The sequence below is a fragment of the Galeopterus variegatus genome, unplaced genomic scaffold (genome assembly GCF_000696425.1).
Source record: "Galeopterus variegatus unplaced genomic scaffold, G_variegatus-3.0.2 Scaffold5108, whole genome shotgun sequence".
Taxonomy (NCBI): domain Eukaryota; kingdom Metazoa; phylum Chordata; class Mammalia; order Dermoptera; family Cynocephalidae; genus Galeopterus; species Galeopterus variegatus.
The window spans coordinates 93646-120926 of NW_007731219.1; the positions used below are offsets into that span (position 1 = coordinate 93646).

At 57.1% G+C, this 27281-nt stretch overlaps 2 protein-coding genes and 1 long non-coding RNA gene across 4 annotated transcripts in view; all 3 read right to left on the bottom strand.

Moving 5' to 3' along the window:
* Positions 1 to 3274: 3274 nt before the first annotated feature.
* On the bottom strand, positions 3275 to 4051 carry LOC103604373. Its single transcript, XR_551708.1, has 2 exons — positions 3737 to 4051; positions 3275 to 3630 (listed from the first exon to the last, which is right to left on the bottom strand). It is a non-coding gene; the product is annotated as an uncharacterized LOC103604373 (long non-coding RNA).
* A 17-nt stretch (positions 4052 to 4068) lies between these two features.
* On the bottom strand, positions 4069 to 17298 carry PLXNA3 (plexin A3). The gene is made up of 32 exons (XM_008588934.1): positions 16702 to 17298; positions 15759 to 16298; positions 15006 to 15188; positions 13886 to 14014; positions 13715 to 13815; positions 13217 to 13340; positions 12979 to 13135; positions 12796 to 12895; positions 12431 to 12545; positions 12062 to 12262; positions 11774 to 11870; positions 11448 to 11638; positions 11217 to 11362; positions 11027 to 11147; positions 10784 to 10920; positions 10504 to 10674; positions 10102 to 10195; positions 9779 to 10018; positions 9563 to 9706; positions 9249 to 9483; positions 9015 to 9157; positions 8677 to 8933; positions 8454 to 8520; positions 8216 to 8362; positions 7970 to 8129; positions 7683 to 7786; positions 7346 to 7442; positions 6873 to 7063; positions 6444 to 6613; positions 5673 to 5885; positions 5333 to 5483; positions 4069 to 4164 (listed from the first exon to the last, which is right to left on the bottom strand). Exons 1-32 carry the CDS (start codon positions 17296 to 17298, stop codon positions 4069 to 4071), a joined length of 5619 nt encoding a protein of 1872 aa, XP_008587156.1.
* A 9474-nt stretch (positions 17299 to 26772) lies between these two features.
* Positions 26773 to 27281, bottom strand: part of FAM50A (family with sequence similarity 50, member A) — a 6002-nt gene continuing 5493 nt past the window's right edge. The window contains exons 12-13 of one of the 2 annotated variants that reach the window (XM_008588935.1): positions 27119 to 27164; positions 26773 to 26993 (exon numbers count right to left, since the gene is read on the bottom strand). In XM_008588935.1, the coding sequence (XP_008587157.1) occupies positions 26797 to 26993; positions 27119 to 27164 (243 nt within the window). In that variant the 3' untranslated portion in view covers positions 26773 to 26796. Of the gene's footprint in view, positions 26994 to 27118; positions 27230 to 27281 lie in introns of both variants that reach the window. The other variant, XM_008588936.1, reaches the window with a different exon arrangement.

The window sequence follows — 27281 nt, forward strand, 5'->3', positions numbered from 1 at the left end:
GGTTCCCGCTCACTGGCTGAGTGAGGCGCGGGAGCAACACCGAGGGTTGCGATCCCGTTGCCGGTCCCCGGTCCGGTACGGGGGCAACACTGAGGGTTGCGATCCGTTGCCGGACACAGAAAAAGACAAAAAAAAAAAAAAAAATTATGGAATTAAATATTTGCTATTTTGTTTTTAAGACTCTCCATCTGTAGTACAAAATTGCTCTCCAAAAAATGTGCTCTCCCACCAGAATGCCAGTTTCCCATATCCATGTCACCACTGGGTCTCTTTCCTGCCAAAATATTTCATAAAAATGGTTTGCCTGAGAAAAACAACCCAGAAACACTAGGAGTTTTGTGACTTAATGGTTTTGTCTCAGATCAGTGAAGAAAAGTGCTGGGATAACTGGCGAAAATGCTTGGGGGAAGGAGTAAAACATGTGTCCTGCACCCGTGCTAAACTCATGTAGCCTAGTAGCTCTTCTGTGAATGCCATCGGCTTTTCTCCACGCACGACGGTGTTTCCTCAGAAGAAAGGCAGCCGGGCCTCTTCCTTTCCACTCTGGGTGCCTACTAGTGACTGATCTCTGTCCTCCTTACAGGCTGGTCTTTGCTGCTTTGTGTTCCTGCTAGTGTTTGATGGGACGTCACATGTGCACGTTGGGCCTTGTCTTCCAGTGCTGGGTGACTCTGTTCCTAGACACACGCCACGAGCTGTGCTGTGGGACGCTGTGCAGGTATTGGAACCAGTCTCACCCTCCTGAGTCTCACTTTGCAGATGTGCTGCGTGGGACCAGAGCAGCTCAGTGTAGGGTTACCTTTTCCACACCACTGAGGCAAGAAGACCCTTCCTTCTGAGTGCCCTGCCCGAAGCCTCCCGAATGAGGAGGCTCTCTGTCCTGGCGAGTGGGGACAGCCACTGGTCCGTGTCCCACTTGCGTGCTGGGCAGAGCCACCTTTCATCCCAGGCTGGGGGTTCCATTCCCCAGCCTCAGGTAGTTTCCTCCCGCGCTGGGGCTCGTCGGTGGTCTGCTGAACCCTGCAGCCGGGCCCTCTGCGGAGATCCAGGGCTCTGTGTCTCCTCTCTGGTCCTCTGCCCTGTGACCTCCAGCCGCCCGGATTCCGAGCCATCTCCTAAAGTCCGGCGTCCGCCAGGGTCCACCAGGAAACTGTGTCCAGGCAGGAAGCTGGGGAAATGGCAGGGCGTAGCTCGTTTGTCTGCCGGCTCCCAGAGACCGCTGTCCCTCACTGCCTGGTGGCCGGTGTCTCCAAAACCTGTGCTCATACCTGTCGTTCGGTTGTTTTGAGGTGTTTCCAGTGGAAGGGTGAGTCCAGTCCCCGTTAGTCCGTTCGCCTGGACAGGGTGTGCTTTTGCAGAGCTTGGAGAGCCCCAACGTTGTGCCCTAGAGGGAGGGGGATGCTCTCGACGGTCGTGGTGCTGGTTGGGGGTCGCGATGATGATGATGGTGAAGAGAAGGGTGCAGAGTCGCACCTGACTGCTTGCAGCAGCCATAACAGCTACAGCTCCCTCTCTCTCTTGCTCTCTTTTCCTTTTTTTTTTTTTTTTGATTCATATTTTTTATGCATAACTGAGGGATAGGTGGCAGTCGTCTCTTTACAGCACTGTCCTTTCTGCTGCCCCTCCTCATTCTCCCATTATGGTTCTATCAGATTCTATTCATTTCTGGGGAATTTTCCCCCTTGAGGTTAAAAATTGCTTTGTTTTTTTCTCCTCAGGTTTAGTTTCTGTAATCTCACAATGCTAATATATTAAGCTATCTCTCTTGTCCTCTGTCTTCTGTCTGTCGGGCTGGTTCTGTCTAGGCTGACTAACTGCACAGGTGTCATCTGGGACTTCCCTTTGTTTTGAGCTAGAATTCCAATCCCACATCACACGTGTTTCTTTACTATTTTACTCATTTTTGTTTACTTGCATATTTGGTTGTTTTTTTAAAGATGACCGGTAAGGGGATCTTAACCCTTGACTTGGTGTTGTCAGCACCACGCTCACCCAGTGAGCAACCGGCCATCCCTATATGGGATCCGAACCCGTGGCCTTGGTGTTATCAGCACCACACTCTCCCGAGTGAGCCACGGGCCGGCCCCATATTTGGTTGTTTTTAAACTCAGGTTTATTTATTTATTTATTTATTTGTCTTTTTCTTTTTTTTCGTGACCGTTAAGGGGATCGCAACCCTTGGTGTGGTGTCGCCCACACTGCGCTCAGCCAGTGAGCGCACCGGCCAGTCCCATATAGGATCCGAACCCGCTGCGGGAGCGGTCGCTGCGCTCCCAGCGCCGCACTCTCCCGAGTGCGCCACGGGGCCGGCCCTAAACTCAGGTTTATTGAGACATGATTTACGTACTGCAAACTTACCCCTTTTTAGGTGCCTAGGTCTAGGAGTTTTGGCAAACAGTCACGTAACCACCACCACCACCTGCGGTGGACTGCTGAACCTGCTGGGCGGCTTGTACACCTGAGCAGGTCCCAACGCTCCTCTGTCCCAAGCCCTCCAATGGGCTCCCATCTCACTCAAGCTCAAAGCCAAAGCCCTTACAGTGAGTGGCCTATGAAGTTCAGTGTTAGCTGGCCCATTTCCTCTCTGGCCTCATCCCCTCCCGCTCTTCCCCTTGCACTCACTGATCCAGCCACACTGGCCTCCTCACCCTTTTCTGAAACATGCCAGGCCCACTCCTGCCTCAGGGCATTTGCACTGGCTCTTTGCTCTCTGGAACTCTCTTCCCCCAGCATTCCACCTGGCTCACCTGTCACCCCCTCAGCAAGGCGTTCCTGGACACCGCCTTTAAAATTGCACCCCACGTTCTCCCCACCTGCATTGCTTAACAGGTGTAGGAAGTAAGACATAAGTAGGCGCAGCACGATGGGAGTTCCAACCTGAACAGCAAGGACTTTCCTGATTTGGAGGAGTTTGGGTTCAGTTGAAGCCACTGGAGGGTTTTGAACAGGGTAGGGACATGACCCACCTTATATCTTACCAGGATCTCTTTGCCTCCCATCCTGAGAGTAGGCTGAATGGTGCAAGGGCAGGAGCGGGGAGACTGTTGCCTTAGATCAGTGTGGGGGCAGTGGAGGTGGGGAGAAGGGAGCAGATTCTGAATATTTCTTGAAAGTGGAGCCACCAGGAGCTGCTGATGGATTGACCATGGCCTGGACCTCCTCAAATCCTCAGGAACCGTGCAATGAGTTGTCCTTTCTCTCATAATGGGATTTCAGCTACTCCAGCATCCAGCGGGTCTACCCACTGGCCCCAGAGACAAAGCACCACACTGACTCCACTTTCCCAGCGTTTAATTAGGAAAAAACATTACACAAACAAAAGCTCATGCAACAAAAGAGGAGAGACTTGGGGGTCCAGGACCATGAGATGGGGCCAGATTCCTCAGAGGAGGCAGAAGACATGAAGCAGTAAGGCACTGCCGCCTCGGCCCCTCAGGGCGGGCGCAGGATGGGGCAGCTGAGGTCGAGGAGGTTCAGGGCGAGTGCAGACACCACTGAAGACGTTTTGCAGTAGAGCCGGGAGAGGAGAGTTCCGGAGCGCCCAGGCTGAGGTCAGGCCCCAGCCAGGCCCTGGCACAAGCCTGGCTATGGCTCTCTGGGTGCTCAGGGAGAGCAGGGTCCCGAGGGAATGTAGGACCTGATTCCGGAGACATTTAGAGAAGGACACTGTGGCCTGTGCTCTTCTGATAAGGGCTCTCCTCAAACTGGTGTCTTGTGCTTCTTAGTGCGAGGGAATGTAGAGTCTGACTCCCGAGACGTCTGGAGGGGGACACTGTGGCCCAGCTTGGCACAGCCACAGTGTCAGTGCAGCTTCAGATGCATCACCCACCCCAACTGCTGCTGGTACCAAGGCTCCCTTCTCAGGATGGATGGGGCTGGCCATGGCAAGGGTGAGGTGCTAGAGGCTGGGCCAAGGCTGGCAATGTCATAAAGGGGTCAGGACAGGTGGCAGGTCCCAGAGCAACTCAAGGAGCGAAACGTGGGTGAGGTTGGCAACATCCCACGGGGGACACGTATTTACAGATGAGACCGAGGTGGAGTTAAATTAAATAAATAGNTCTGCCACCCTTAGCTGTTGGAGGACATGAGGCTGATGATCTGTTCCAGCTTCTGGCGCAACTTATGCTTCCAACAAGAGGCATCTCGGTCCAGAGCGGTAAGAATCTGGGGGAGGACGGTCCCCTGGAGCTGGGCTCTTCCCTCCCACACGCTCCAGCCCACCCCTCCTCCCGGCAGCTCACGGCTCAAACCTCTCACCTCTCAACAAACCCCCAGTTTCTCCACCCCAAGTCCCCCTCCAACTACACAGCGTTCTCCGCCTCCTCTCCAGAGCTAGAGCGCGGCCCTCCCAATGGTGGCCTAGACTCGCTGTCCCCGACTCCCCTCTTCCCACCCGAACCTCTCTTGTCCAGGTCACCAGGACCTTTGCCAGACCCAGTGAGCGTGCTGTGGCGTCATCTTCCTTGAGCAGCAGCAGCACCTCACAGAGGTGGTCACACGTGGCAGGGTTCCCGCCTCATCTCTGACCTCTGACTGGCAGTCCCAGGGCTCAGCGCTTGGGCCACTTCTCCCTCTACATCCACTCAAGGCCTCCTTCCTGAGCTCATCCGGGCTTTTTTTTTTTTTTAAAGATGACCAGTAAGGGGATGTTAACCCTTGACTGGGTGTTGTCAGCACCACGCTCTCCCAAGTGAGCTAACCGGCCATCCCTATATGGGATCCGAACCTGTAGCCTTGGTGTGATCAGCACCGCACTCTCCCAAGTGAGCCACGGGTCAGCCCCTTCATCTGGGCTTTAAAGGCCATCAACTGGCTCACAAGTGTATATCTCCATTTATATCCAGCTGCCTGCTGACATCTCCGGTCACAAACGATGCAGGCCCTAGGAATGGCTGGCCCCACCCCCGGCCCCACCCAGTCCCCCGAGCTCATCCCTTGCGGCAGGCCAGCCCCTTAACTCTTTTTTTGTGTGGCTGGCTGGTTTGGGGATCGCAACCCATGACTTTGGTATTGCAAGGCTGTGCTCTAACCAACTGAGCTAACCAGCCTGCCTGACCGCCTTAACTTTTGCCCAGTGGGAACTTCGTACTCCAGCCAATGGCTTCTCTTTCTCCTGGGTCCCTGAAATCCCAGCATCTATGGAGAGTGTCACCTGTGCTAGCCCCATGGCCTGGTCAGGGGAGGGACTTGAGCAATGCAAGAGATGAGCTCTATTTTCCCTCTCCCCTTCACCTCCTTGTGGCACTCCCTGACTCCCACCAACCCCTTGCCTTTGCCACTGGATGCACCCTCAGGGCCAAGTAACTGTGGATCTGCAGGGAACGGGACGCACCTCCTGGTGGTACTTGGTGACGTAGAAGTAGAGCTCACTGAGAGCGCTTAGGACATTGAAGTCACTCGCATGGATGCGGGACTGCTCCACCAGGTAGGCATCCATGTCTTGGTCACTGATGGATGCCATCTTTGCTATGTCTCGGTAGTACCTGTTGGGATGTTCAGTAGGTCACTTAGTCAGATGTCACAGAAGCCAAAACCCTTGCCCTCACCACCAGGCCAGCCTCCGGGCCTTTTTCCTAGAGCTGTCCCGCCTCAGACAGGCAGCTCAGGGAGGGTGCCCCCTGCCTCCTGTCACCCCCAGCAGTCTCCTTTCACAACCACAAGATGGGGCCCACCTTTCCACCCAGCTCTTGTAGTTGGGGATGTCCTTGGCATAGAGCAGCTTGTTGGAGGGCGAGTCCTTGCCCAGGCGGTGCTCTGACGTGGAGCAGGAGTCCATGAAGGTCTGGGCCACTACGGACAGGCAGGCATCCGTGATGCTGTTCTTGTGGATGTCGAACACGAATTGCGGGTTCTTGATCACGTTCACCCAGAAGCGCAGGGGCAGGCTGGATAGACAGACACACACCGGAGGCTCCCTTGTCAGCCCTGTGGGCCCCCTCCCGTCACTGCTCCCTTCACATCTTGCTCTTGTCTGGCCAGCCCATGTCTTGTCCATAGGTGGCTAGAGTGACATGTTTAGGGTGAATGGTCTTGTGACTCTAGGCAGTGAGTAATAAGATTAATGGCCCTTCTGTCCTTGGTGGGTCTCTAGCCCTTCTGCAGCTTCCACTGTCACCACTGTGACCCCCTGAGCCGAACCACCAGCATATCTCCCCTGTGCCAGGTCCCAGACAGAAAAGGACTACATCCCAGTGCTGGTCTCACTACCAACCTCCCACCTGCCCACACGCCTGGCAGAGTCCACCTCCGGAATTGCGCCTCTTGGCTTGATAGCGCCAGTTATGTCAGCCCCAGGCCAGGCCACTGTCCTCTCTGCCTGGATGACTACTGCAGCCTGTGCCAGTCACCCTGCCCCCAAGGGCCTTGGGTCTTGGCAAAGCCCCGAGCCTCTTCCACCCGCCCATCCCCAGAAGGGCCAGCAGCAGCCTGGCGTGGGGCAGTACCAGTTGCTCTTCCAGGTATGGCGCACGTCGGGGTCGCTGATCTGACGCTGGTCAGCCTGCTCGTCCAGGAAGTCGAACATGTACTTGATGGCCAGGGGCAGAGCTGAGCCCCGGTGGGCCGTGCTGAACACAGTTTCAAAGAGGTCATCCACAAACTTCTGCAGCGTGCCCTATGGGGGGACAGGGAGAGAGGACACAGGCTATGAGTGAGCCAGGTCAGGATGTCCCTAAAGCAGGACAGATGGGAGTAGAAAGGCTCAGCAAAGAGCAAGACTTCCCTGCAGGGCCAGCCCCACTGAGACAGACACGACCTTGACCTCAGGTTGGGAGCTTCTGTAGCAAAGGCCCCTCCCCCGGCAGCCGGGCCAACCTCAGGGCAGAGGCTGGGCTAGGAGGCAGAGGCCGAGTTGGTGCAGGGCAGGCCCACACCTTGGTGGCCAGCAGTCGCGTCAGGTAGATCTCTGAGACCATCTTGCTGCCACGATCCCCCTCTCGGTGGTCGGCGTGGTCATGGTTCTTCACCAGGTGCCACAGTTTGGTGCCCGTCTCCTGATCAGGTGTGATCATGGGCGCCCGCGAGCGGAGGCTATCAGGGCTGCTGGCCGTGCGGAGCAAGCTCTCTGGGGCAGAGCACAGGTGTGACGCTTAGGCCACTGGGGCCACTGGCTATCACCCAACCGCTTGCCCCACTCTTTCCCAGGAGCTCAGTAGCCTGCAGGGGACCCATCTGCTCTCGGCCCACCTTCTTTCTAGACTCTACAGAACAGGAGACCTCCCAATGGCAGGGGCTGGGAAGGCCTGCAGAGCCAAGTCAGTTGCTTGGACAGGGGGGCTCCCAGTACAGCTTGTGTAGCCTCAAAGGGCCCAGGGCCAGCAGAGGCCACCATGCTGAGGACACCTACCGTAGCGGCTGAGGGAGCGGGTAAAAGTGAAGGAGTTGGCCATGTTATAGGCAGACACTTGTTTGGGTACCAGTGCCACCAAGGAACCATCTGTCACCTGAAGGCCCCAGAAACAGAGAGGGGGCAGTGCAGGAAGCCAAGAAGCCAAGGGGCTACCACCCACCCAGACCCTTCAGTATGCACATGGATGGCACCAAGGCCTCATGAGGAGGATTTGCGAGTGCAGAAACAAGGTCAGAGAGGAGCCAGGGCCGCTGCTCCTCTGTCCTGCCGTGGCTCAGGGCAGGGCCCAGGCTCCCAGATGGCCCTGGGGGTGAATGAGCCCCCAGTTTCTCACCTGGTAGTGAGCCAGCGAGTTGACTCTCTTCCAATCACACTCAATCTTGGTAGTGACATCTTCATCCTGTAGGATGATGCGGGCCATACGGCCCTGGCGCCATTCTGTGGGCCACAGACAGCCCTTTAAGTCATGCCTGGTGTCCCCCCGAGACCCTGGGCCCGCTCCTCTTAGAGAACAGAACTCAGGTGGAGAGCGTGGGACCCAGGTGAGATTAAGTGTCCAGAGGTGCTCAGAGCCCCCTTGGAGGGTGTGGGTGGGGAACCAGGACAGGGCGGGGGCCTCACCCAGGTCCATGTCCTCAGCTTTGGGGCGCTGGGAGTACGGGATGCCCTTGTACACAGCATCCAGCAGCTTGTCCTTGGCCTGGGTGATGCTGTCGCAGTTGAGAACCTTCACCGGGACCTGGGCACTAGCCTCACTCTCCGGGCACATACAGTGCAGGGTCTGTGGATATAGCAGACTCCAGAGTCAGTGTAGGGAGAGGCCTGTCCCCATTCCCACACCTCCTGCCCACTTGGCCCCATGCTCACCAGCGTCTTGTAGTCAATCTGCTGCCGGATGAGCTTGTCCTCACTCAGGGAGTAGCGCGCCTCGCCGGTGATGGCATCTATGGGGCCCTTTTCCATCTGCTGCTTGATGGCACAGTACAGCAGGAAGAGCGGCTCCCCTGCGCACTCCTGCAGTGGGGAGCGGGCGCACAGCTTGCTGCCTGCCTGACAGCCAGCCGGTCCCCGTCACCTCCTCTGCTGCCTGGCCCACCAAGCGCACCTTCAGAAACTTGTGCAGCAGGAATGTGAACCAGTTGGTAAGCATCTTCTCAGCCACTGACTCGGTCCTGGGGCGGGAGAGGGGCACTCGGCCCCGGGCGAGGTAAGGGCGGGGCCAGGCCAGGGGGCGGGGCCAGTCAGGACAGAAGGTGGGGCCTGGCAAGGCAGAAGGGGTTGGGGCGCGACCCAGCACAGGCAGGGGCAGGGCCAGGGCGGCATGGTACCTGCGCAGTAGTAGCTTGGGGTGGTTCTTGCTCTCAAGGTTTTTCTCTATGAGGTCTGCCAGCAGTTGCTTGAGCAGCCCCGTGGCGTAGTCGAGCCGGCTCTGCAGGGCCACCATGGTGAGCGAGGCCACAGTGCCACGGTCACGCATGGAGAAGCTGCTCTGGGCCTCCAGCGTGTGGATGAAGGTCAGCAGGAAGGCGCGGCTGTGCAGCAGCTGCCCAAAGAGGCGCAGAGCCTTCTCGACATTGGGGGGTGTCTGTAAGGAGCAGAGAGTCTGGGAGGGTGAGGGTGGCCTTATGGGGAACGGGGACTGGGCAGGCTGGGGACGGGCGCTCACATCCAGCTCCTTGAGCACCGGGTGGGCTTCAATGCCCGGGAAGAGCACGCGCACGGCATAGGTCCGGTAGTCCAGGAAAGGGATCTGCACCCCGTCCATGTGGTTCGTCAGCTCGTTGATGTCCGTCTGCAGCTCTGCAAAAGCTGTGGCGGAGCGGAGAGGAGGAGTGAGCCGAGCAGGTGGACGGAGGCCCCTAGTTCCCACGCCCGACACCGCATCCCCTGCTTCCGGCACCTTCCTTGCATTCTAGGGCCACGCGGGACTCCAGGTTGTCCATCTGTAGCTGGAGCCGCTTGAGTGTGCGGTCTGCGTCCTGAGTCTTGCGTTTGTAGGCGACTAGCACAGCGGTGATGGCCAGCAGCAACAGCCCGCCCCCAGCCGCCAGCCCTACCGTGGCCGGCAGGGTCAGTGCTCGCTCGGCCGTGATGTGCAGGGTGCCCAGCCAGAACTCCAGGCCACCCACCAGCACCTGCAGGGACAGGCCCAAGATGAGCCGACCCCCATGCCCACCCCAAGTTGTCCTGGTGGCCTCCCCACCCTGCACCCACCATGACAGGCTGCCGGCCCGTCTGGCTGGGCGAGTCGCACAGGAGTTGCGTGTCCGAGACGGTGAGTGCGCACGGCTGGCCTCCGATCAGCACCGTGTAGTTGAGGCGGGAGCTGCCGGCTGCGGCGGGGATCAGGTTCTTGCCCTGAGGATGGAGGACACAGTCGTCCTAGGGCTCCCCACCTGTGCGCCCCCTCCCGCCCCGCCCTGCTGGCACCTTCAGCACCACGTGGGAACCGGGCTTGACATCCAGGACGCCAGAGGGCCCGAGCGGCTCAAAGCTGGGGTCGGGGTAGTAGGTGAAGGAGGAGCGGTTGAGGGAGCGGGCCGTCTGCACGTGGTCCAGCAGGAAGCCAAACTCGTCAGGGTGCTCGCCTTGGGCCCGCGGCTGGGGCCGCCCGAGAAAGATGCCAGGGGCCTTGCAAAGCATGGCAGTGTCATTGATCACCTGGCAAGTCTGTTGGGACAAATGTGAGTAGCCCCGTGCATGAGGCCAAGGGCAGCAGGGACAGGGGCAGGCTGGGTGTGGCTGTCACTTACATTGGTGGTCTCGATGCCACGGTACTTGGCCCGGACCCGGGGCTCCTGGACTGTCAGAAGGTGGGTCCCACTCACAGTTATGGCAGTGCTTCCACTGGGGACAGGGGACAGGGACCTCAGGCTCCCTACCCCAGTACTCCCTACCCTTCCCTGGGAAGTTATCAAGGGTGCCATGGGAGCCCAGGGCCTCCCTGACCCTGGATCGCCCAGTGGGTGCCAGGTACTATGCGGTCAGGACAACTCTGCCCCTCTACCTACAAGGGCTCAGGCTCAAAGGAGGTCGGACTTGATGCCCAAGGCCTCAGTCACCAGGCAAGGCCCCAGGAGAGAAGCTCAGGAACCCAGCCCAGTCCCCAACCCCATCGACACTGGCCAGACTTCCCATTCTCCCCAGGCTCTTACTTAATGATGCTCCAGGTGGGCTCGAGGTGAGTGACAGTGGGATCCTGAGTGTATGTGTAGATGACTCCAGGGCTGGAGATGTTGGCTCGGTCGATGGCAAGGGTGATGGGGGCCTGGCTGGGGCCCAGGGTGGAGACAGGCGAGATACACACGATCGCCTCAGCATCTCTCCTACGTTGGCAAGCCGGGCGCTTGAAACAGGCGGCCCAGGGCCCTCAGCCACCCTGCCCCATGGTCCCCCACCCAATGCTCAGCCCAAGGCGGCGGGGTCCTGGCCCACCTCACAAACTGGCACTCGCCATCTCTCACGGTCACCATGACCCTGCTGCCAGCATCCAGAAAGCTGCCAGAGATGGTGAGCCGCGTGCCCCCTGACGCCGGGCCCCGGCCGGGACTCACTCGGTCAAACGTCGGGGTCTGTGGGAGAAGCAGCCTGAGGGGTGGGAGGAGCCAGCCCGGCCACCTCGGGTGGGGGCGGAGAAGAGGCGGGGCAGGGCAGGGACAGGACGGGGCGGCCACGCACCACAAAGCTGTAGAGCTGCTCCGACTGCGTGCGGAAGTCAGCGGAGCAGTCGCTCACACACAGCTCCGCGGGCCCCGGCGGTGGGCTGGGCACCAGCGACTCTTCCATCTCACACACGATCCTAGGGCTCAGAGAAGGTCAGGGCCGGCCCGGGTGCACAGGGGCCCAGGCACCACCCGCCCACACTCACCTCTCGGCACTGACGTACTCGGCAGGGATGGAGTTGCACCGCACACCGGCCACCCGTAGGCCCACCTCCCGGGAGGCGAGGCCCAGGTTCTCGCCCACGATGGTGACCCGAGTACCTCCCTCCTTGGGCCCCATGAGCGGGTGGATCTGCAGAGCAGGATGGGAGGCGATTGGGTCAGCCCTCGCTCACAGGTGCCCAGCAGGAACGGGCAGGGTGGTGGGGGAGGCTGACCTGGGCGATGCGGGGGTGGCTGCACCGGGCACCCCTCTGGCTCGGGTGCATCCAGTTGGTCTTGGGGGCCGGGCAGTGGGCCCGCAGCTGGCACCTGTGCTCCGAGATGCACCAGCCACAGTTGAAGCGGGGGTCAGCCTTGAGGCAGAGGCCGCAGCTGGGCCGCTGGGCCCAGCACTTGTAAAGGAGGGCTGCGGGCACAGGGAGCACGGCTGATGGGGGACCAGCGACAGAGAAGGGGGGAGCACTAGGGCCCCCAGATCGGGCTCCAGCAGAGCTGACTCTACCCTAGGAGGCTGGCTCCTCGGTTCTGTGCCACCCCTCACCTCTGAAGCTGGGAGGCTTGTCGATGGGGAAGTCTCCATCCCAGACCACAGAGAAGTCCAGCTCAGTGTCACCATACTCATCGCCTTCATAGGAGTACTGGGGGAAAGGGACCCACATGACCCCCGGTAAGATGTGCAGACCACACCCCCACATTCTAGCTAACTGTCCCTCCCCCGTCCCAGGTCAGGAATCCCCAGCAGGATTCTCAGAAGCTGGGCGTACACAGGAACTACCCCTGTCTGCTACAGCCTGGACCCCCAGGCAGGAGGCTGCGGGGCGGGCCTCACCGAGGCGTTCTGGCATTGCACGCTGCTGCTGTTAAAACGCACGGCTGGCACCCGCTGCTGCCGCCCCTGCACCCGGACCACGCACTCGTAGTTCTTCTGGCCCGACTGGGGCTGCGGCAGGTTCTTCGCCCGCAGGGTAAGAGGTTGCATGACGCCGACAGGGATCAGGAGGTCCCCGCTGGGCAGGATCTCAGGACAGCCCTGCGGGGAGAAGACCCGTCAGTGCACACTGGGCGGTCACCCTTCTCCAGGCCCAGCCAGCCCTGCGCTGCCTGGGGGAGGCTCAAAGAACTCAGGGAGATCAAAGTCAGAAAAGCCAGAGGCCAGCCCACGCGAAGCCCAGCACCCCACACGCGGCGCCCGCCTCACCTCAGGGCTGTGGACCCTGCCCTCCTGGAAGGAGCACTCATGCGGGTGGCTGGTACACACGTGGCGGTACTTACACCAGTGGCAGGGGTAAGGGCTGCCGACACAGGACATGCACCTGGCAGGGGAGAGTGGCTTCAGGAATAGCAGAGAAGGCCAGACGGCCCCTCACTGCCCCTCTCGCAGGACACACTGGCAAACAAAGGAAGAACGCAGCCAAGGCCTGTACAGTGGCAGGGGCCTAAGAAGCATGGGGACAGAGGTCAGGAAGGCCTGACAGCCCCTGAGGTCCCCAGTGACAACCACCCTGCAGGCGTCACCTGTTCCAGAACCCCTTTCTGTCCCCAGGGGCTAGGCCAGGTACTCACGACTGGAGGACGCTGCAGTTGTAGAAGACAAAGTCAGCCCCAGCAAACCTCACGCCCGTCTCCTTGGACAGCAGCTGCAGCCGCACAGTGCGGGTGGCCCCTGCAGCAAGCCCCGGGTGGCCATGAACTAGCCGGGGAGAAAGAGCGGCCCCCACCACACCCAGACAGCCCCAGCCCACTGACCGTGCCCCCTGGTGAGAGCCTGGAGCTCCTGGAGGGAGGGCGAGGGGCAGCGCAGCTCGCCAGAGGGGAGCAGGATGGCCTTGCTCTCTGTCACCTCCTCAAAGGCACAGCTCACACCCGCGCTGAGGTCTGGCACGTTGCGCATGGCTACAGTCAGCTGGGGGAGGCAGAGGGCTCAGAGCAGGGCGCACCCCCCAACACATGCACTCGCGGGCCGAGCACCGTCCATGCCACTCACCTGCACCCCAGGCGATGTCACTGACACATTGTTGGGCCGGACCCGCACCTGGACGCACTTGCTTAGCTCCTCTGCAAAGCCATGTGGGGCAGAGGCACCTGGACAGGCCCCTTCACGGCAGCACCTGGATGGGGTGAGGCCAGAGCCAGTCTTGCCACTGCCCCAGGAGGGCCCAGGCAGGGCATGCAGCGGGAGGCTGTGGGGTACAGGGACAGCCTGTCCAGCTCACAGTGCCAGGCAACAGCGTGCCTTGGCCTTGTCCCCTGGGGCCCAAGGGATGTCACTTGGGGTGGAAGTTCCACTCATTAGCTGCAGAAAGTGGAGGAAGGAGCGAGGGAGGGGAGGCTGCAAGGGCACAGCTGGGGAGAATTGGGCAGGAGGATGAAGGCAGGCACTGCAGGTGTGGCTGGCCCCTCCCGGCTGGTGGCAGGGCCCTCCTGGGTCCCTCTAACTCCCAAGCCCGCCGTCACCCCCTCATCTGGCACTGGCCGCCCTCACCTGTGCTGCAGCACGCACCAACCACAGTGTGGGTCCCCCGAGCCTAGGCAGGCAGTGCAGGTCAGGTACTGCTCGCAGGTCTCCACCGGGAGCAGGCTCACCTGGGGATACCCACGTCAGCACCCAGCCCATCCCCGCCCCACCACCCACCACCACCCACCGCGGGCCCACCTGCTTCTCACTCAGGAGGTAGATGTGCAGGTAGTCGGGGCTGAAGAGCAAGTCTCGGAGAATGGGGCTCCCGTCCACCACAGGGACCGTCTCATACAGGTGGGCGTCCTGGGAGCCATCCACCCGCACCTGAGCCACAAGACCAGGGCAGAGGGCTGACTGGCCAGCCTGACGCCACCGCAGCCCCTGCACCCAGGGCATCCTCTTGAGCTGGCGGGGCTCAGCACTCAGCCTGGCTGCCTGCAGCCCCCGCAGCCAGGGGAAGAAGGGTGCCAAGGCCAGCCCCTGGAGTCAGCCGGAAAATGCTCTCAGGAGATGCAGAGACGGAGAGATTAGTGTTGCCTAAGGTCAGGGGATGGAGGGCCAGAGGTGACAGCTAAAGAGTATGGGGCTTTGTAGAGTGAAAAAAATGTCCTGGAATGAGGTAGTGGCAACGGTTGTGCAACAATGCAAGTACACTAAAAACCACTGGACTGTGTGTTATAAATGGGCAAGTCGTATGTATGTGAGTTACAGCTCCATAAAGCTGTTACAAATGGAAAAAGGGTCCCGGCAGCACAGAAGGCTGGGCCCTGCGAGCTCCACGTGTCCCTTCACAAAGCCTCCCCAGGCCACCCCCAGACCAGCTCTTCCCCCGCCCGGGGAGAGCAAGCACACCTACCAGGCAAGCAGGGTGAGAGTGCTGCTATCACCCTGACACCTGTCCCTTCAGGATGTACCTGAGCTCGCAGTTCCTCCCCCCTCCATGCCAAGCCACCTCCAGGTTCAGGGGGCCAGGTGACTGCAGACAAGGCATGTCCCGGGGTCAGAGCACACAGGGATATGTCCACATTTGCTCCCTCATTTATTCAACTGAGGACCTAGCAGGGACGGCTTGGCCCTGGTCCCTGCTCTCGTGGCATGGAGGCCCCACAACAGGTCTGGTCTCCGTCCCTAGAGCCACAGGAACCTGGTGCTGGCAAGGGTGGGTGGCTGAGGGGCCCAGCTTGGGAAGTCTCCCTTCCCACCAGCCATGCCCTGTCCGAGGTCTCCCAGGCTCATGTGTACATTCGCACTCGCACCCTTGGCCCACATCTCAGAGACTGCCCCATCCCTACATGCCAAGGGTTCCAGGGCCCACCTTCTTCAGACTGCCGCTGCGCGTGCCAATGAACACCACAGAATGCTGGTGGTAGGTGTAGGCGGCCACGCTGGCCATGCCATCGGTGCTGTCGGCCAGCAGGGGTAGCCCCTCGATCACGTGCAGGCCGCCCAGTGGCTGGTTCAACACCAGCCCACAGAAGTTCCCGTTGATCTGCATGGGCTGGTGAGACAGGAGCAGTACATGAGAGTCAGAGCCCTCAGCCGCCACACACACGCCAGCTGCACAGAGGCCATCAGATCCCACGTTCAACCTGCTCCCCCTCCAGCCAGGCCTGACTGCTTGTCCTGGGACCCCACGAGAAACTGAGGGCTGCAGAGGGAGAGCAGGGAGGGAGGCGCAAAGTGTGGGCCGGTGAGATGGGGATGGCCTGGGAGATTGTTGCTGACTCAAGACAGCAAGGGACACTCATGAGACACGGCAAGAAGGAACAGGCTGGGCATGGATGGGGGGGCAGGAAGAGGAAGGCGGCAGTCTGCAAGCAGGGTGCCGGGCAAAGGAGAGACAGTAAGAAGGGAGGAAGGACAGAAAGAGGAAGAGGGTGGGGGATCTCCAAAAGGGAGCAATGGGTGTCAGAGCTAAGGTGGCACTCCCAGGGCCATGCCAAGCCCGGGACAGGAAGGCCAGCCCACTGGCTGCAAGGCCAGGCACCGCAGACCTGGGAAGGGGCAGAGGGCCAGGGAAGCTACCAAGCCAGGCCTGGGGACAGCAAGGGGCGAGCGACGAGCTCACGGTGTTGATGCAGGGAAGCTCCTTGTTCAGCAGCCAGGGCAGGGCCAGCGTGCCCTCCCCACGGTAGCAGGACTGGATGCGGCGCCGGATGTGGGCGTTGATGTTGCTGAGGGTAAAGAGGCAGAGGATGGTCTGCCGAGGGGGGCTGGCCCGGTTCTTCTGGCCCTGGGAGAAGATGGTGAAGAGGACGTCCTCGTCGGCCGGCACACCCAGGGCCTGGGCCAGCAGCGGGCCGGGCTTGGCCAGGTGGGCGCTCTGCACCAAGCGGTATTCCACGCCGCGCCAGGAGCAGCCGATGGGGAACTCCACGTACGAGTAGAACTCCGAGTCCCCCGTGCACATGCGCACGATCTTCGACGTGAAGAACTTCTCGCCCGCCGTGTCCAGCAGCGTCTGCTGGGTGTCCAGCTGCAGCGTCAGGAAGTACACAAAGGAGGCGCTCACAAAGCCATAGATGTAGTAGATGTCAAAGGCGGGGTACAAGGACAGTGTGTCTGAGGGGATCTTGATTTGAGAGGAGACAAACTCGTCCTGGTACACCTGGGGAGTAGGTGGAGGGGAGAGCATGGGCTGAGGCCCTGGGCCCGCCCCCCTTCGCCACGCACTGTCCCCCCGCCCTGCTCCAGCAGCATGGTGCCCCAAGGGCTTCCCTTATGATCCCTCACCTGCCCCACTGGACAATCGATCACAGGCACCCCGGCCAAAAAGGCAGCAGAGGGCAGACGGAGCAGCCCCACTGCAGACAGGGCCCCGCAGCTGGGCTCAGCCTGTCCTCCCACCCTCAACAGCCTGTCTGCATCTCGGACAGCGAGGGGCCGAAGCTTCCCCTCTCAGAACAGGGCTCTTCCAAGAGGCATAGCCAGGACTGCATGAAGGAGGCAGGGAAAGGGGCCAGGCTCATGAGAGGGTTGACAGGAGAGGAGGGCCGAGCAGGCGAACCCACCAGACTGAACATGTCCGCACTGTCCTCGTCGCCGACGAGCTTGCGGGAGCTCAGGGTGGGGAAGTACTCTGACTTGCCGTCAACAGCGGTGCCCACGAACAGCTTACTGGGCCCTTGGCCCTGCTCCACGATGACGCCAGCCATGGAGTCGGGCTCCTGGGCCCCCGACAGGTAGTGCTCCTTGCGGTGGTGGGGCTCTCCCAGCTTGAAGAGGTCATCCAGGCGCAAGAACTGGCAGATGCCCTGCCAGATGCTGCCACAGGCCACCAGGCGGCGGGCCGCATAGTCTATGAGCAGCAGCTTGTTCACGTTGTCCGCAGGTGCCAGGCGGTGGGCACACACGCGCATGCTGGGAGGTGGGTAGCAGCGAGCGTTGTCTTCCACGGGCCCCGTGACGTGGGCCCGCAGCTCGGTCAGGTTGGGGGCCAGCTTGAAGACTCGGTTTACTGCACCCACAAACACCTCCCCAGTCACTCGGTGCACGGCCAGGTGGGTGAGCGTGGTGTCTGTCACCACAAAGGCACGGAAGGGCCTGCTGCTGCCCAGGGCCCCCCCGACGGCAAGGAAGAGCAGTGGGAGGAGGCAGACAGCGGGCATGGCTCTAAGCTGCACCCGGGGACGGGCCTGTGGAGAGATGGCAAGTAGGAGTCAGAGGCCCAGGGCCACTCACCCACCAGCACGCCGGAGCCCCAGATGGTCACCATGGCTGGGACAGAGGAGGGGCCTCCACCAGGGCGCATGAGTGAGCAGCAAGCGCAGGCAGGCTTGGGGGCCATCAATCATCCCCCACCCCCGCTCTGGAAAGGAGCCAGAAGGCCTCGCCTCAGCTGGGCCACACCCAAGGGGGCAGCCAGAGCCAGATGCTTGGAAAGGCGGGGTGGGGGCCCTACTGGAACTGAGACCCCGAACACTACATCCCGGAGCTGAGGGCAGCCAGCCACACAGAAGGACAGCCCCAGGGAAGCCCCAGGCCACAGAGATGCCCCGGGTCTGAGCTGGGGGAAGGAAAAGTCAGGGAGAAAACAATCACAAGCCGAGGGACAGGGGCGGGAGGCGTGAACCCCACCCCAGAGGGGCACTGCCACCAGGAGCCCTGGGACAGAGGTCTGGGGAATCAAGGCCTGAGGCTGGACCCAGAGCAGCTACATCCCCAACTCCTGGCCCCAGCTGCCTCCTCGCCCCGAGGGCCTCCTCTGGCTGTCCAGGAGCCTGCTGTCTGGCCTCCCTGCTGCAAACACAAAGCCGAGTTGCGCCTGCCCCCACAGCCACGCGTCGAGAGACATAAGTCAAGCTCTGCTCATGCACAGCCAGACAGATGCCCAGGCAGCCCTGCACGGCTCTCCCTCCAGATCCAGAGGTTAGCTGGGGAAGGGGAGGAACCCTCGCCCCTTGAGCATCTCAGGAGCCTTATGGAAGGGGAGCAACATCCCCAAATACACTTGCAGCCTTGGGGACATGGGGCGGGGGCATAGGGATAGTGTCAGGATTGGCACTATCCAGGCCACACCCAGCCAGCCCCAGGCTGCAAGATAGCAAAGCAGTGTCGTGGCAGCCAGAGGGGCAGGCTCAGGCTACCCTCATTGCCCAAGCCCCAAGGGAGACAGGAGGTACCCAGCTTGAGGGGGGGTGGTGTGGGGAACCAAACCAAGGAGGCACAGAAGAGAGAAAGGAAAACATGCATTTGCTAGAACAAGGAGCAGGCCCAGCTCGAAACTGCAAAGTTTCAGCTCAGACTGATCATCTCTCCGGGGCTCTTTTGTCAGGTCTGCATCCTAGACCCCTAATGCAACAGCCGAGAAGAATGGAAGCCACGCAGAAGGGAGGCCGCACCCTGCCTCACCTCTTCCCTGCCGCGCGGAGAGACAAGCCTAGGAAAAGGCCAGGGCAAGGTCGGGAGGGAGACCCGGAGAGGCAGGATTTGCAGCCCAAGACCCCACCCCCGCCCCCGCTCGTAAGTGGCAACGTCTGCATCACAGGCACACCCAGCCCCTGTGCCACAGCCCGGCCAGCAGACAGCCGGGAGATGGGCGAGTGCCCAGCACGAGGACTCGAGGCTGACGGGCTTGCGCCTCGGGCCTCTTCCCCGCCGGCCACCACCACCCCGAATCCGGGCTTTTCCTTCCCTTGCTTTCTCTTTCCTTTTCTTTTTCTTTCTTTCTTTATTTTTATTTATTTATTTTTTTTAAGATGACCGGCCAGGGGATCCTAACCCTTGACTTGGTATTGTCAGCACCACACTCTCCCAAGTGAGCGAACCGGCCATCCCTATATGGGATCCGAACCCGTGGCCTTGGTGTTATCAGCACCACACTCTCCCGAGTGAGCCCCACAGGCCGGCCCCTTCAATGGTTTTTTGTATATTGAGTTGTGCAACCATCATCACCAGTGTCTAGTTGTAGAACATTTTCATCACCCCCCCAAAAAACACCCCGTACCTGTCAGCCGTCACTCTCCATCCCCTCAGTCCCTGGGACCCACTCCGCTCACTTTCTGACTCCGGATTTGCCTGTTCTGGACATCGGATATAGATGCAATCGTACAACTTGTATTTGTCTTTTGTGACTGGCTTCTTTCACTGAGCATAATGTTTTCAAGGTTCATCCATGTTGTAGCATGTATCCAGATTTCATTTCTTTTTAGAGCCAAATAATATTCCATTGCATGGATATACTACATTTTCTTTGTTCATTCATCAATTTGTGCACATTTGGGTTGTTTCCACCTTTTGGCTATTGTGAATTATGCTGCTAGGAACATTTATGCACAAGTTTCTGTGTGAACACATACTTTCCTTTCTCTTGGGTATAGACCTAGGAGTGGAATTGCTGGGTCAGTTTTGGCATTTTGAAAAATGGCCGAACTGTTTTCCAAAGTAGCTGTACTATTTTGCATTCCCACCAGCACTGTAGGAGGGTTCCAGTTTCTCCTCATCCTTTCCAACACTTATTGTCTGGGTGGCTTTTATTATTATTATTATCACCATTATTATTATTATTATGGCCATCCTAGTTGGTGAGAAGGGGTATCTCATGGTGGTTTCAATTTTGATTTCCCTGATGACATGTGCTTGTTGACCATTTCTATATCCTCTTTGGAGAAATGTCTATTCAAGTCCATTGGCCATTTTTTAATCAAATTTTTTGTTTTGTTGTTGATGAGATGTAGGAGTTCTTTATAGATTCTGGATATTAATCCTTTATCATACACATATTTGTAAATATTTTCTCTCATTCTGTCGATTCTCTTTTCACCTTCTTGACAGTATTCATTGATGTACAAAACTTTTAAATTCTTTTTTTTTTTTCCTTTTTTTGTCTTTTTTCGTGACCGGCAACGGATCGCAACCCTCAGTGTCGTGCCCGTACCGGACCAGGACCGGCAACGGGATCGCAACCCTCGGTGTTGCTCCCACACCTCGCTCAGCCAGTGAGCGGGAACCGGTCTGTATGTGGGATCTGAACCCTCGGCGGGAGCGCCACCGCGCTTCCCAAGCGGCGCACTGTAGCAGTGCGCCACCGGGCCGGCCCCAAAACTTTTAAATTCTTTTTTTTTTTTCCTTTTTTTGTCTTTTTTCGTGACCGGCAACGGATCGCAACCCTCAGTGTCGTGCCCGTACCGGACCAGGACCGGCAACGGGATCGCAACCCTCGGTGTTGCTCCCACACCTCGCTCAGCCAGTGAGCGGGAACCGGTCTGTATGTGGGATCTGAACCCTCGGCGGGAGCGCCACCGCGCTTCCCAAGCGGCGCACTGTAGCAGTGCGCCACCGGGCCGGCCCCAAAACTTTTAAATTCTTTTTTTTTTTTCCTTTTTTTGTCTTTTTTCGTGACCGGCAACGGATCGCAACCCTCAGTGTCGTGCCCGTACCGGACCAGGACCGGCAACGGGATCGCAACCCTCGGTGTTGCTCCCACACCTCGCTCAGCCAGTGAGCGGGAACCGGTCTGTATGTGGGATCTGAACCCTCGGCGGGAGCGCCACCGCGCTTCCCAAGCGGCGCACTGTAGCAGTGCGCCACCGGGCCGGCCCCAAAACTTTTAAATTCTGATGACTTCTAATTTATCTTTTGTTGTTTGTACTTTCATTGTCATATGTAAAAAATCATTGCTTGATCCAAGGTCACAAAGATTTATACCTGTTTTCATCTGAAAGTTTTATAATTTTAGCTCTTAAATTTAGGCCTCTGATCCATTTTGGTATATGATATGAGATTGCGGTCCAACTCCACTCTTTTGCATGTGGATATCTGGTTGTCCCAGCACCATTTGTTGAAGAAACTATTCTTTCCTCGTTGAATGGTCTTGGCACCCTTATAAAAAACCAATTGACAATAGATGTCTGGGTTTATTTCTGGACTCTCAGTTCTGTTTCATTGACCTCTATGTCTATCCTTATTCCTGTGCATCACTGTCTTGATCAGTGTAGCTTTGTCGTAAGTTTTGCAACTGGGAATTATGAGCCCTTCACATTTGTTCAGGATCGTTTTGAGTATTCAGGGTCCCTTGCATTTCCATATGAATTTTAGGATAAACCTGTCAATTTCTGCAAAAAAATCCAGCTGAGATTTTGATAGGGATTGAACTGAATCTGTAGATCAATTTGGGGAGGACTGCCATCTTTCTTAACAAAATTAAGTCTTCCGATCCATGACCACAGTATGTTATGACGGTTAATTGTATGTGTCGCCTTGGCCAGGCTACAGTTCCCAGACATTTAATTAAAGACTCATCTAGGTATTGCTGTGAAGGTATTTTGTAGCTGTGGTCAACATCTACAATCAGTTGACTGTAATAAAGGAGATCACCCTTAAAAATGGGTGTGAGCCTCATCCACTCAGTTGAAGGCCATAAGAGCAAAAACAGGATTCCCAGAAAAGTAGAAATTCTGCTTCAAGATTGTAACACAGAAAGCCCGCCTGAGTTTCCAGCCTACTGGCCTGCCCTATAAATTCATACTTGCCAACTTGCCAGCCCTGACAATTGCATGAACTAAATCCTTAAAATAAGTTGTGTGTGTGTGTGTGTGTGTGTGCACGCCGGCGCATGTGTCCTGTTGGTTCTGTTTTTCTGGAGAACCATGACTAATATAGATGTCTTTCCATTTATTTAGATCTTCTTTAATTTCTTTAATGATGTTTTGTAGTTTTCAGTGTACAAATCTTACACTTCTTTTGTTAAATTGATTCTTAAGTATTTTATTCTTTTTCACGCTCTTGTAAATTAAATTGTTTTCTTGTACTGGCCAGCCGCCAAAAAAAGAAATTTAAAAGAATTGTTTTCTTATCTTCATTTCAGATTGTTCATTGCTAGTGTATAAAAATAGAATTGATATAATTATACAGTTGTATAATGATCTTTTATCCTGCAACCTTGCTGAACTTGCTAATTTGCTATAACAGTTTTTTAGAGAGTTCCTTAGGATTTTCTATATACAAGATCATATCATCTGAGAGTAGAGATAGTTTTCCTTCTTCCTTTCCAATCGGGACGTCTTTTATTTCATTTTGTTGCCTAATTGCCCTGGCTAGACCCCCCAGTCCAATGTCGGATAGAAGTGGTTGCTTTCTCTCCAATTTTGTATTTTGAAACGCTTTCTGTTTCTATTGACTGATTTTTCTCCTGGTTAAGGATCGCATGTTCCTGCTTCTTTGCATGTGTGGTGATTTTTTATCGCATGCTGGACATTATGACTATTGTGTTGTGGAGTGTCTAGATTTTGTTGTCTTCCTTAAAAGAGGGTTGGACTTTGGCAGGCACTTAATGTACTTGTGGATCAGCTTGATCCTCTCAAGGCCTGTTTTTAAGCTTTGTTAAGGCAGGTCTAGAGAGGCCTTTACTGTAGGGCTAGTCTTAGCTGCATTACTCAGTTGCAACACTTCTGGATTTTCATTGACCAATTCCTGGAGTTTCACCCTGTGTGTATGCAGCTTAGTATTCAACCCAAAACCCAAGGGGACCCCTTTGCAGAGAGTTATAACAAATGTGCAGGAGTTATTCTTGGGTAATTACATAGGAGCAGAATTTCTATTCATAGAGCATGTGACTACTCAGCATCCTCATGTAACTATTGCATAAGTACCTCAGAATCGGGGTCAAAATCCTGCTGCCTACCCTGTCACAGCCCTGCTTCCGAGTCCCATCTGCCCAGCTCAAACCAGAAGCCTGGGTGTTACTCTTTGATTCTTTCGGTGAGCTCTTCTAGTTCCAGAGGCATCCAATAAAGTCTGTCTTGACGGCTCTGCACTTTCTCTCTCCAGCCTCCCAAGCTCTCCTGTGAAGTCCAGCTTCGTAAGTCCAAGTCTTTGTCTGGCAGCCCCACCTCACTCTCTAATAGGGATCTTGACATAACATGTCCGCAAACACTTGTTCACCCTAAACTTGCTTTCCTTCCCGTGTGCCCCATATTAGTAAAGATTCTTTGGGGGGGGGCAGTATTAGTTTCTGTTGCTTATAAGAAAATATTCGAAACACCACATCCTGTCCATCAGCAAGTCCTATTGGCCGTCTCGTCAAAATCTACCCAGAAGCTGACCTTCTCCTTCCACTCTGGTGCAAGCCATCAGCCTCTCCCCTCAGGATGACAGCGGTGGCCTCCTCTCTGGCCTCCTGCCATGTCCTCCACCAATCCTTTCTCCACGCTGCTCCTGGAGTGACCTGAAAACTTACTCAAGCTTGTGTCTCACTCCTGTTAAAACTCCCCAGGTGCTTCCTTTGTAACACCGAATTGCAGAAGACCTTCCTAACCGGGACCTAAAACCCTGAAACCATAAAAGACTGAAAAGTCCAAGAAAAAAGTGGAGACAGTTATTTGAGAAATTTTATTGAGAAGAGCAGCAGAAAACTATAACTAGGAGAATATGGGGTCAGGAAAGATTACATTTGGTTTGCTATCTTTTACTTTTGTATCTTTTTTGTATTTTTAAAAGAGAGATGTAGGGACCAGCCCATGGCTCACTCGGGAGAGTGTGGTGCTGATAACACCAAGGCCAAAGGTTTGGATCCCATACAGGGATGGCCGCTTAGCTCACTGGGTGAGCGTGGTGCTGACAACACCAAGTCAAGGGTTAAGATCCCCTTACCGGTCATCTTTAAAAAAAAGTCCAATATACCTAAAAATAAAAGAAACTTTTCATGGCAAGAAACACCCCAGGAAGAATGAAAAACTGGGAAAAATATTGGTGCTATATAGCACCAGGGGCCACTCCCCCTCATGTATGGGAGGTACCTGGAATTCCAGATTTAAAAGACCAACAATACAATTAATGGGCAAGTGACAGGAATAGACAGTTTGCAGGAGAAATGCATGTGATTTTTAAACATGGGAAAGAGAAATACAAATGCAAACCACACTGACATCCAACAAAAACTTGTACACGGATATTCATGGCAGCATTATTTACTACAGCCGAATGGTGGAAACACCCAGAATGTCCATCTGCAGTTGAGTGGATGAACAAAACGTGGCCCAGCCACACAATGCAACATTATTCAGTTAGAGAAAGGAATAAAATTCAGATTCATGCTACAGTATTGATGAACCTCGAAGACTGTTACGCTAAATGAAAGAAGCCACACACAAAAGGGCACGTATTATATGATTCCATTTATGGGAAACTTCTAGAAGAGGCAGATCCATAGAGAGAGTAGATTAGTGGCTGCCAGGGACTGGGAGAGGGGGGTTTCCTTTTGGGGTGATGGAAGTGTTCTGGGAGTAGATGGAGGTGGTGGATGCACCACGTTGTGAATGTACGAACTGCCACTGGATTGCACATTTTAAATGGTTACTGGCTCATTGATGCTATGCGACTTTTTCGTCTTGAAGAAATTAAAAAGATAAATTTTAAAATTAAAAATTAAAGCGCACACTGAGGAACCATCATCCCCCATCTCAGCTTAGCCCATGAGTCCGGGTGGGGAGCCGCGACACCCTGCGGGCGAGGCTCAGCGGAGCCGGCCCGTCACACTGTCACACCGCGGCCGGGGCTGCCAGTCGGGACAAGGCCCTGGCGTTGGGGGGACTTTCTGGATCTCGCTGTGCAGCGGGCGGAGGCTCTGAAGGCGCGAGGATGGGGGCCGTGGAGGTCACTGGGCCACGCGGCTGAGCGATGCGCCGGCACGAGGTGCGGGATCGCTGGGCTGTGCCAGACGCTTCGAGGCAGAACGAGGCAGAACGTCTGGTCTGCTCGGAGGGGCTCGTGTGCTGGCTGCGGGCACGGATAAGCGGGAGGGGAAGGGACGTGCATGGCTGGTGGGAGCATCGCGTGCGCCTCCGCTGAGTCGCGCCGGGACAAGGGGGACGTCCCTCCGCTGCGCCGCCCCAGTGTCCTCGCACTTGCTCTGCCCTCTGCCTGGACCGCCCCCTGCCTGCGTTGCCATGGCTGACTTCTTGTCATTTATTTGTCAGCTTAAATGCCCCCATGCCAGAAAGGCCTCCTCACGTCGCTGGTTCATTTTTTGTTTCCCTCTTTGTTTTCTGCACACACAGACCCCAGGAATAAAGCCTGGGTGAGGAGGTCCGGCTGTCCTTGTGTCTTTGGTCCTTAGCCCAGCACACGCTGGTCCTCGGCGACCTCGTCTAGTTCCAGAGCATCAACTAGCAACTGCCTTGACAGCTCAACTTCCCTCTGCGGCCTCCCAAGCTCTCCTCTCAACCCCACATACACAATGAGGCAAAAGTCCCAAGGGACTCCAAGCCTGACCCCACCTAGACAGTTGTCCCTCCTCGGTGGGAATTCAGGCCAGCACCGCCTCTAGGAGTGAGGCCGGTGGCCAGGACAGCCCAGTCCCAGCGGCCAAATGGGAGACCTGAAAGAAGCTTGTCACCCTGCTCGTCCAGCTCCACCGTCCCAGCTGCCACCTCAGCCCTGTCCTTAGCAAGGGGCTCCTTCCTAGCCCCCCATCACAGCACAGCCTTTTCTGTCCCTTCCCTGGCCACAAGGACATGGGTCTCCTTTCCTGATAGTCACCCTGCCCCTTCGTTTTGACCCCAAATGTCTCTCACCCCCGCCCCCTGGCCTGTCTTCCCAGGAAATTATGACTCTTTCCAGAAACTGGGTTCTCCCCTGCCAGGGCTGAGGCAGCTCCCCCAGAAACCATCTGCCATCAGGTGAGCTGGCTGAGAGGCGCTGTTTCCTTGGGAGGCCTGCTCTTCTGGTGGCTTCTCAAAGGACAGAAAGGGGTTGGCTGGACGACCAGACAATCCCCTCCAGAGTTCCTGGGAGCCCAACAAAAGGCCCCATTGAGGTCCTCGGACTTGTCTCCCATGTCCAGGACACAGGGCGAGGCCTGGCCACCTCCTCCCTGCTGTGCCCTGAGGCCTGCTCTACCCTTCTCCCCTCCGAGTGACCCCCAGATGGCCCCATCCCAGACACGGACCTGGAAGCCCAACTGAGAGCGCCGAGGTGCCAGCCAGGCCTCCCCAGGCCACGGTTGAATGGGACACAGGGTCTCTGCCACCACCCACCACCTTCAGAGCTGCACATTTGCCAGGGAGGTGGGGCCAGACCCCGAGCTGTGGCGCTCCACATCAGCCAGTGAGGGGCTGTCCCTGTCCCCTCTTCTTGACCTTGGGCAAGGGGAGAAAGGGCAGAAACAGGGTCCTGTCAGCTCCTTTCTCAGCCTCCTGGAGGCAGGCTTTCCTGCCTCAACTTACCCAAGGGGAACTAGAGGAGCTGGATGCTGAGGTGTTGGTGTGGGGCCCGATACCCACCCCCCAAGCTGGATCCTGCCTTGGGGCTGTGACAGTGGCCAGCCAGCCCCTGGGCAGTCTGAGCAGGGTTGGCCAAGGTAGGACAGGTGAGCTGGCGCTCCCACCGAGGGTTCGGATCCCACATACAGACCGGCCGCTCACTGGCTGAGCGAGGTGCGGGGGCAACACCGAGGGTTGCAATCCCGTTGCCGGTCCCGGTCCAGTACGGGCGTGACACTGAGGGTTGCGATCCGTTGCCGGTCACAAAAAAAGAGACAAAAAGGAAAAAAAAAAAAAAAACAGTGATAGTTGCATGACATCGTGAATGTACTAATGCCACTGAATTGTATAGTTTAAAATTATCAAAATGAATTCTATGTTATGTAAATTTTTTCAATAAATATGCTTTTAAACAGGACACACTTTCTCACAGTGCAGGTGCTCCAGCTCTAACGTGTGCATTTCTTTATTGCAAAAAAAAAAGTGACAGCGCCACGGGGTGACGTGGTCGCATGGTTGCATGGTCGGAGGGGAGCCATCGCCTGCAGTCCTGAAGACATGGGGCGGGGGTGCTGGCGGCAGCAGACGACCACCCATCACCGGATCTGGAGTAAGGACAACGGGGGGCAGGGGGGGGGGGACAAGGGCGGGAAGCCGAGTTGAGCAGGGCGGCTGGCACGTGGCCTCCGGCTCGTACCCGGCTCAGGCTCCCCACCGGCGTCCTCCTCACCGTGTACTTGTCCCACTTCTTCTCGGGGTCGTAGGGCTCCCAGCGGCTGGCAGGGAAGATGTGCTTGTTCTTCTCGTACCAGCTCCTCAGCACCACCTTGCCTGCGTGCGACTCGTCCTTCTCCATGGTGGCGTCGTTCAGCAGCCGCACGTCTTCGTGCACA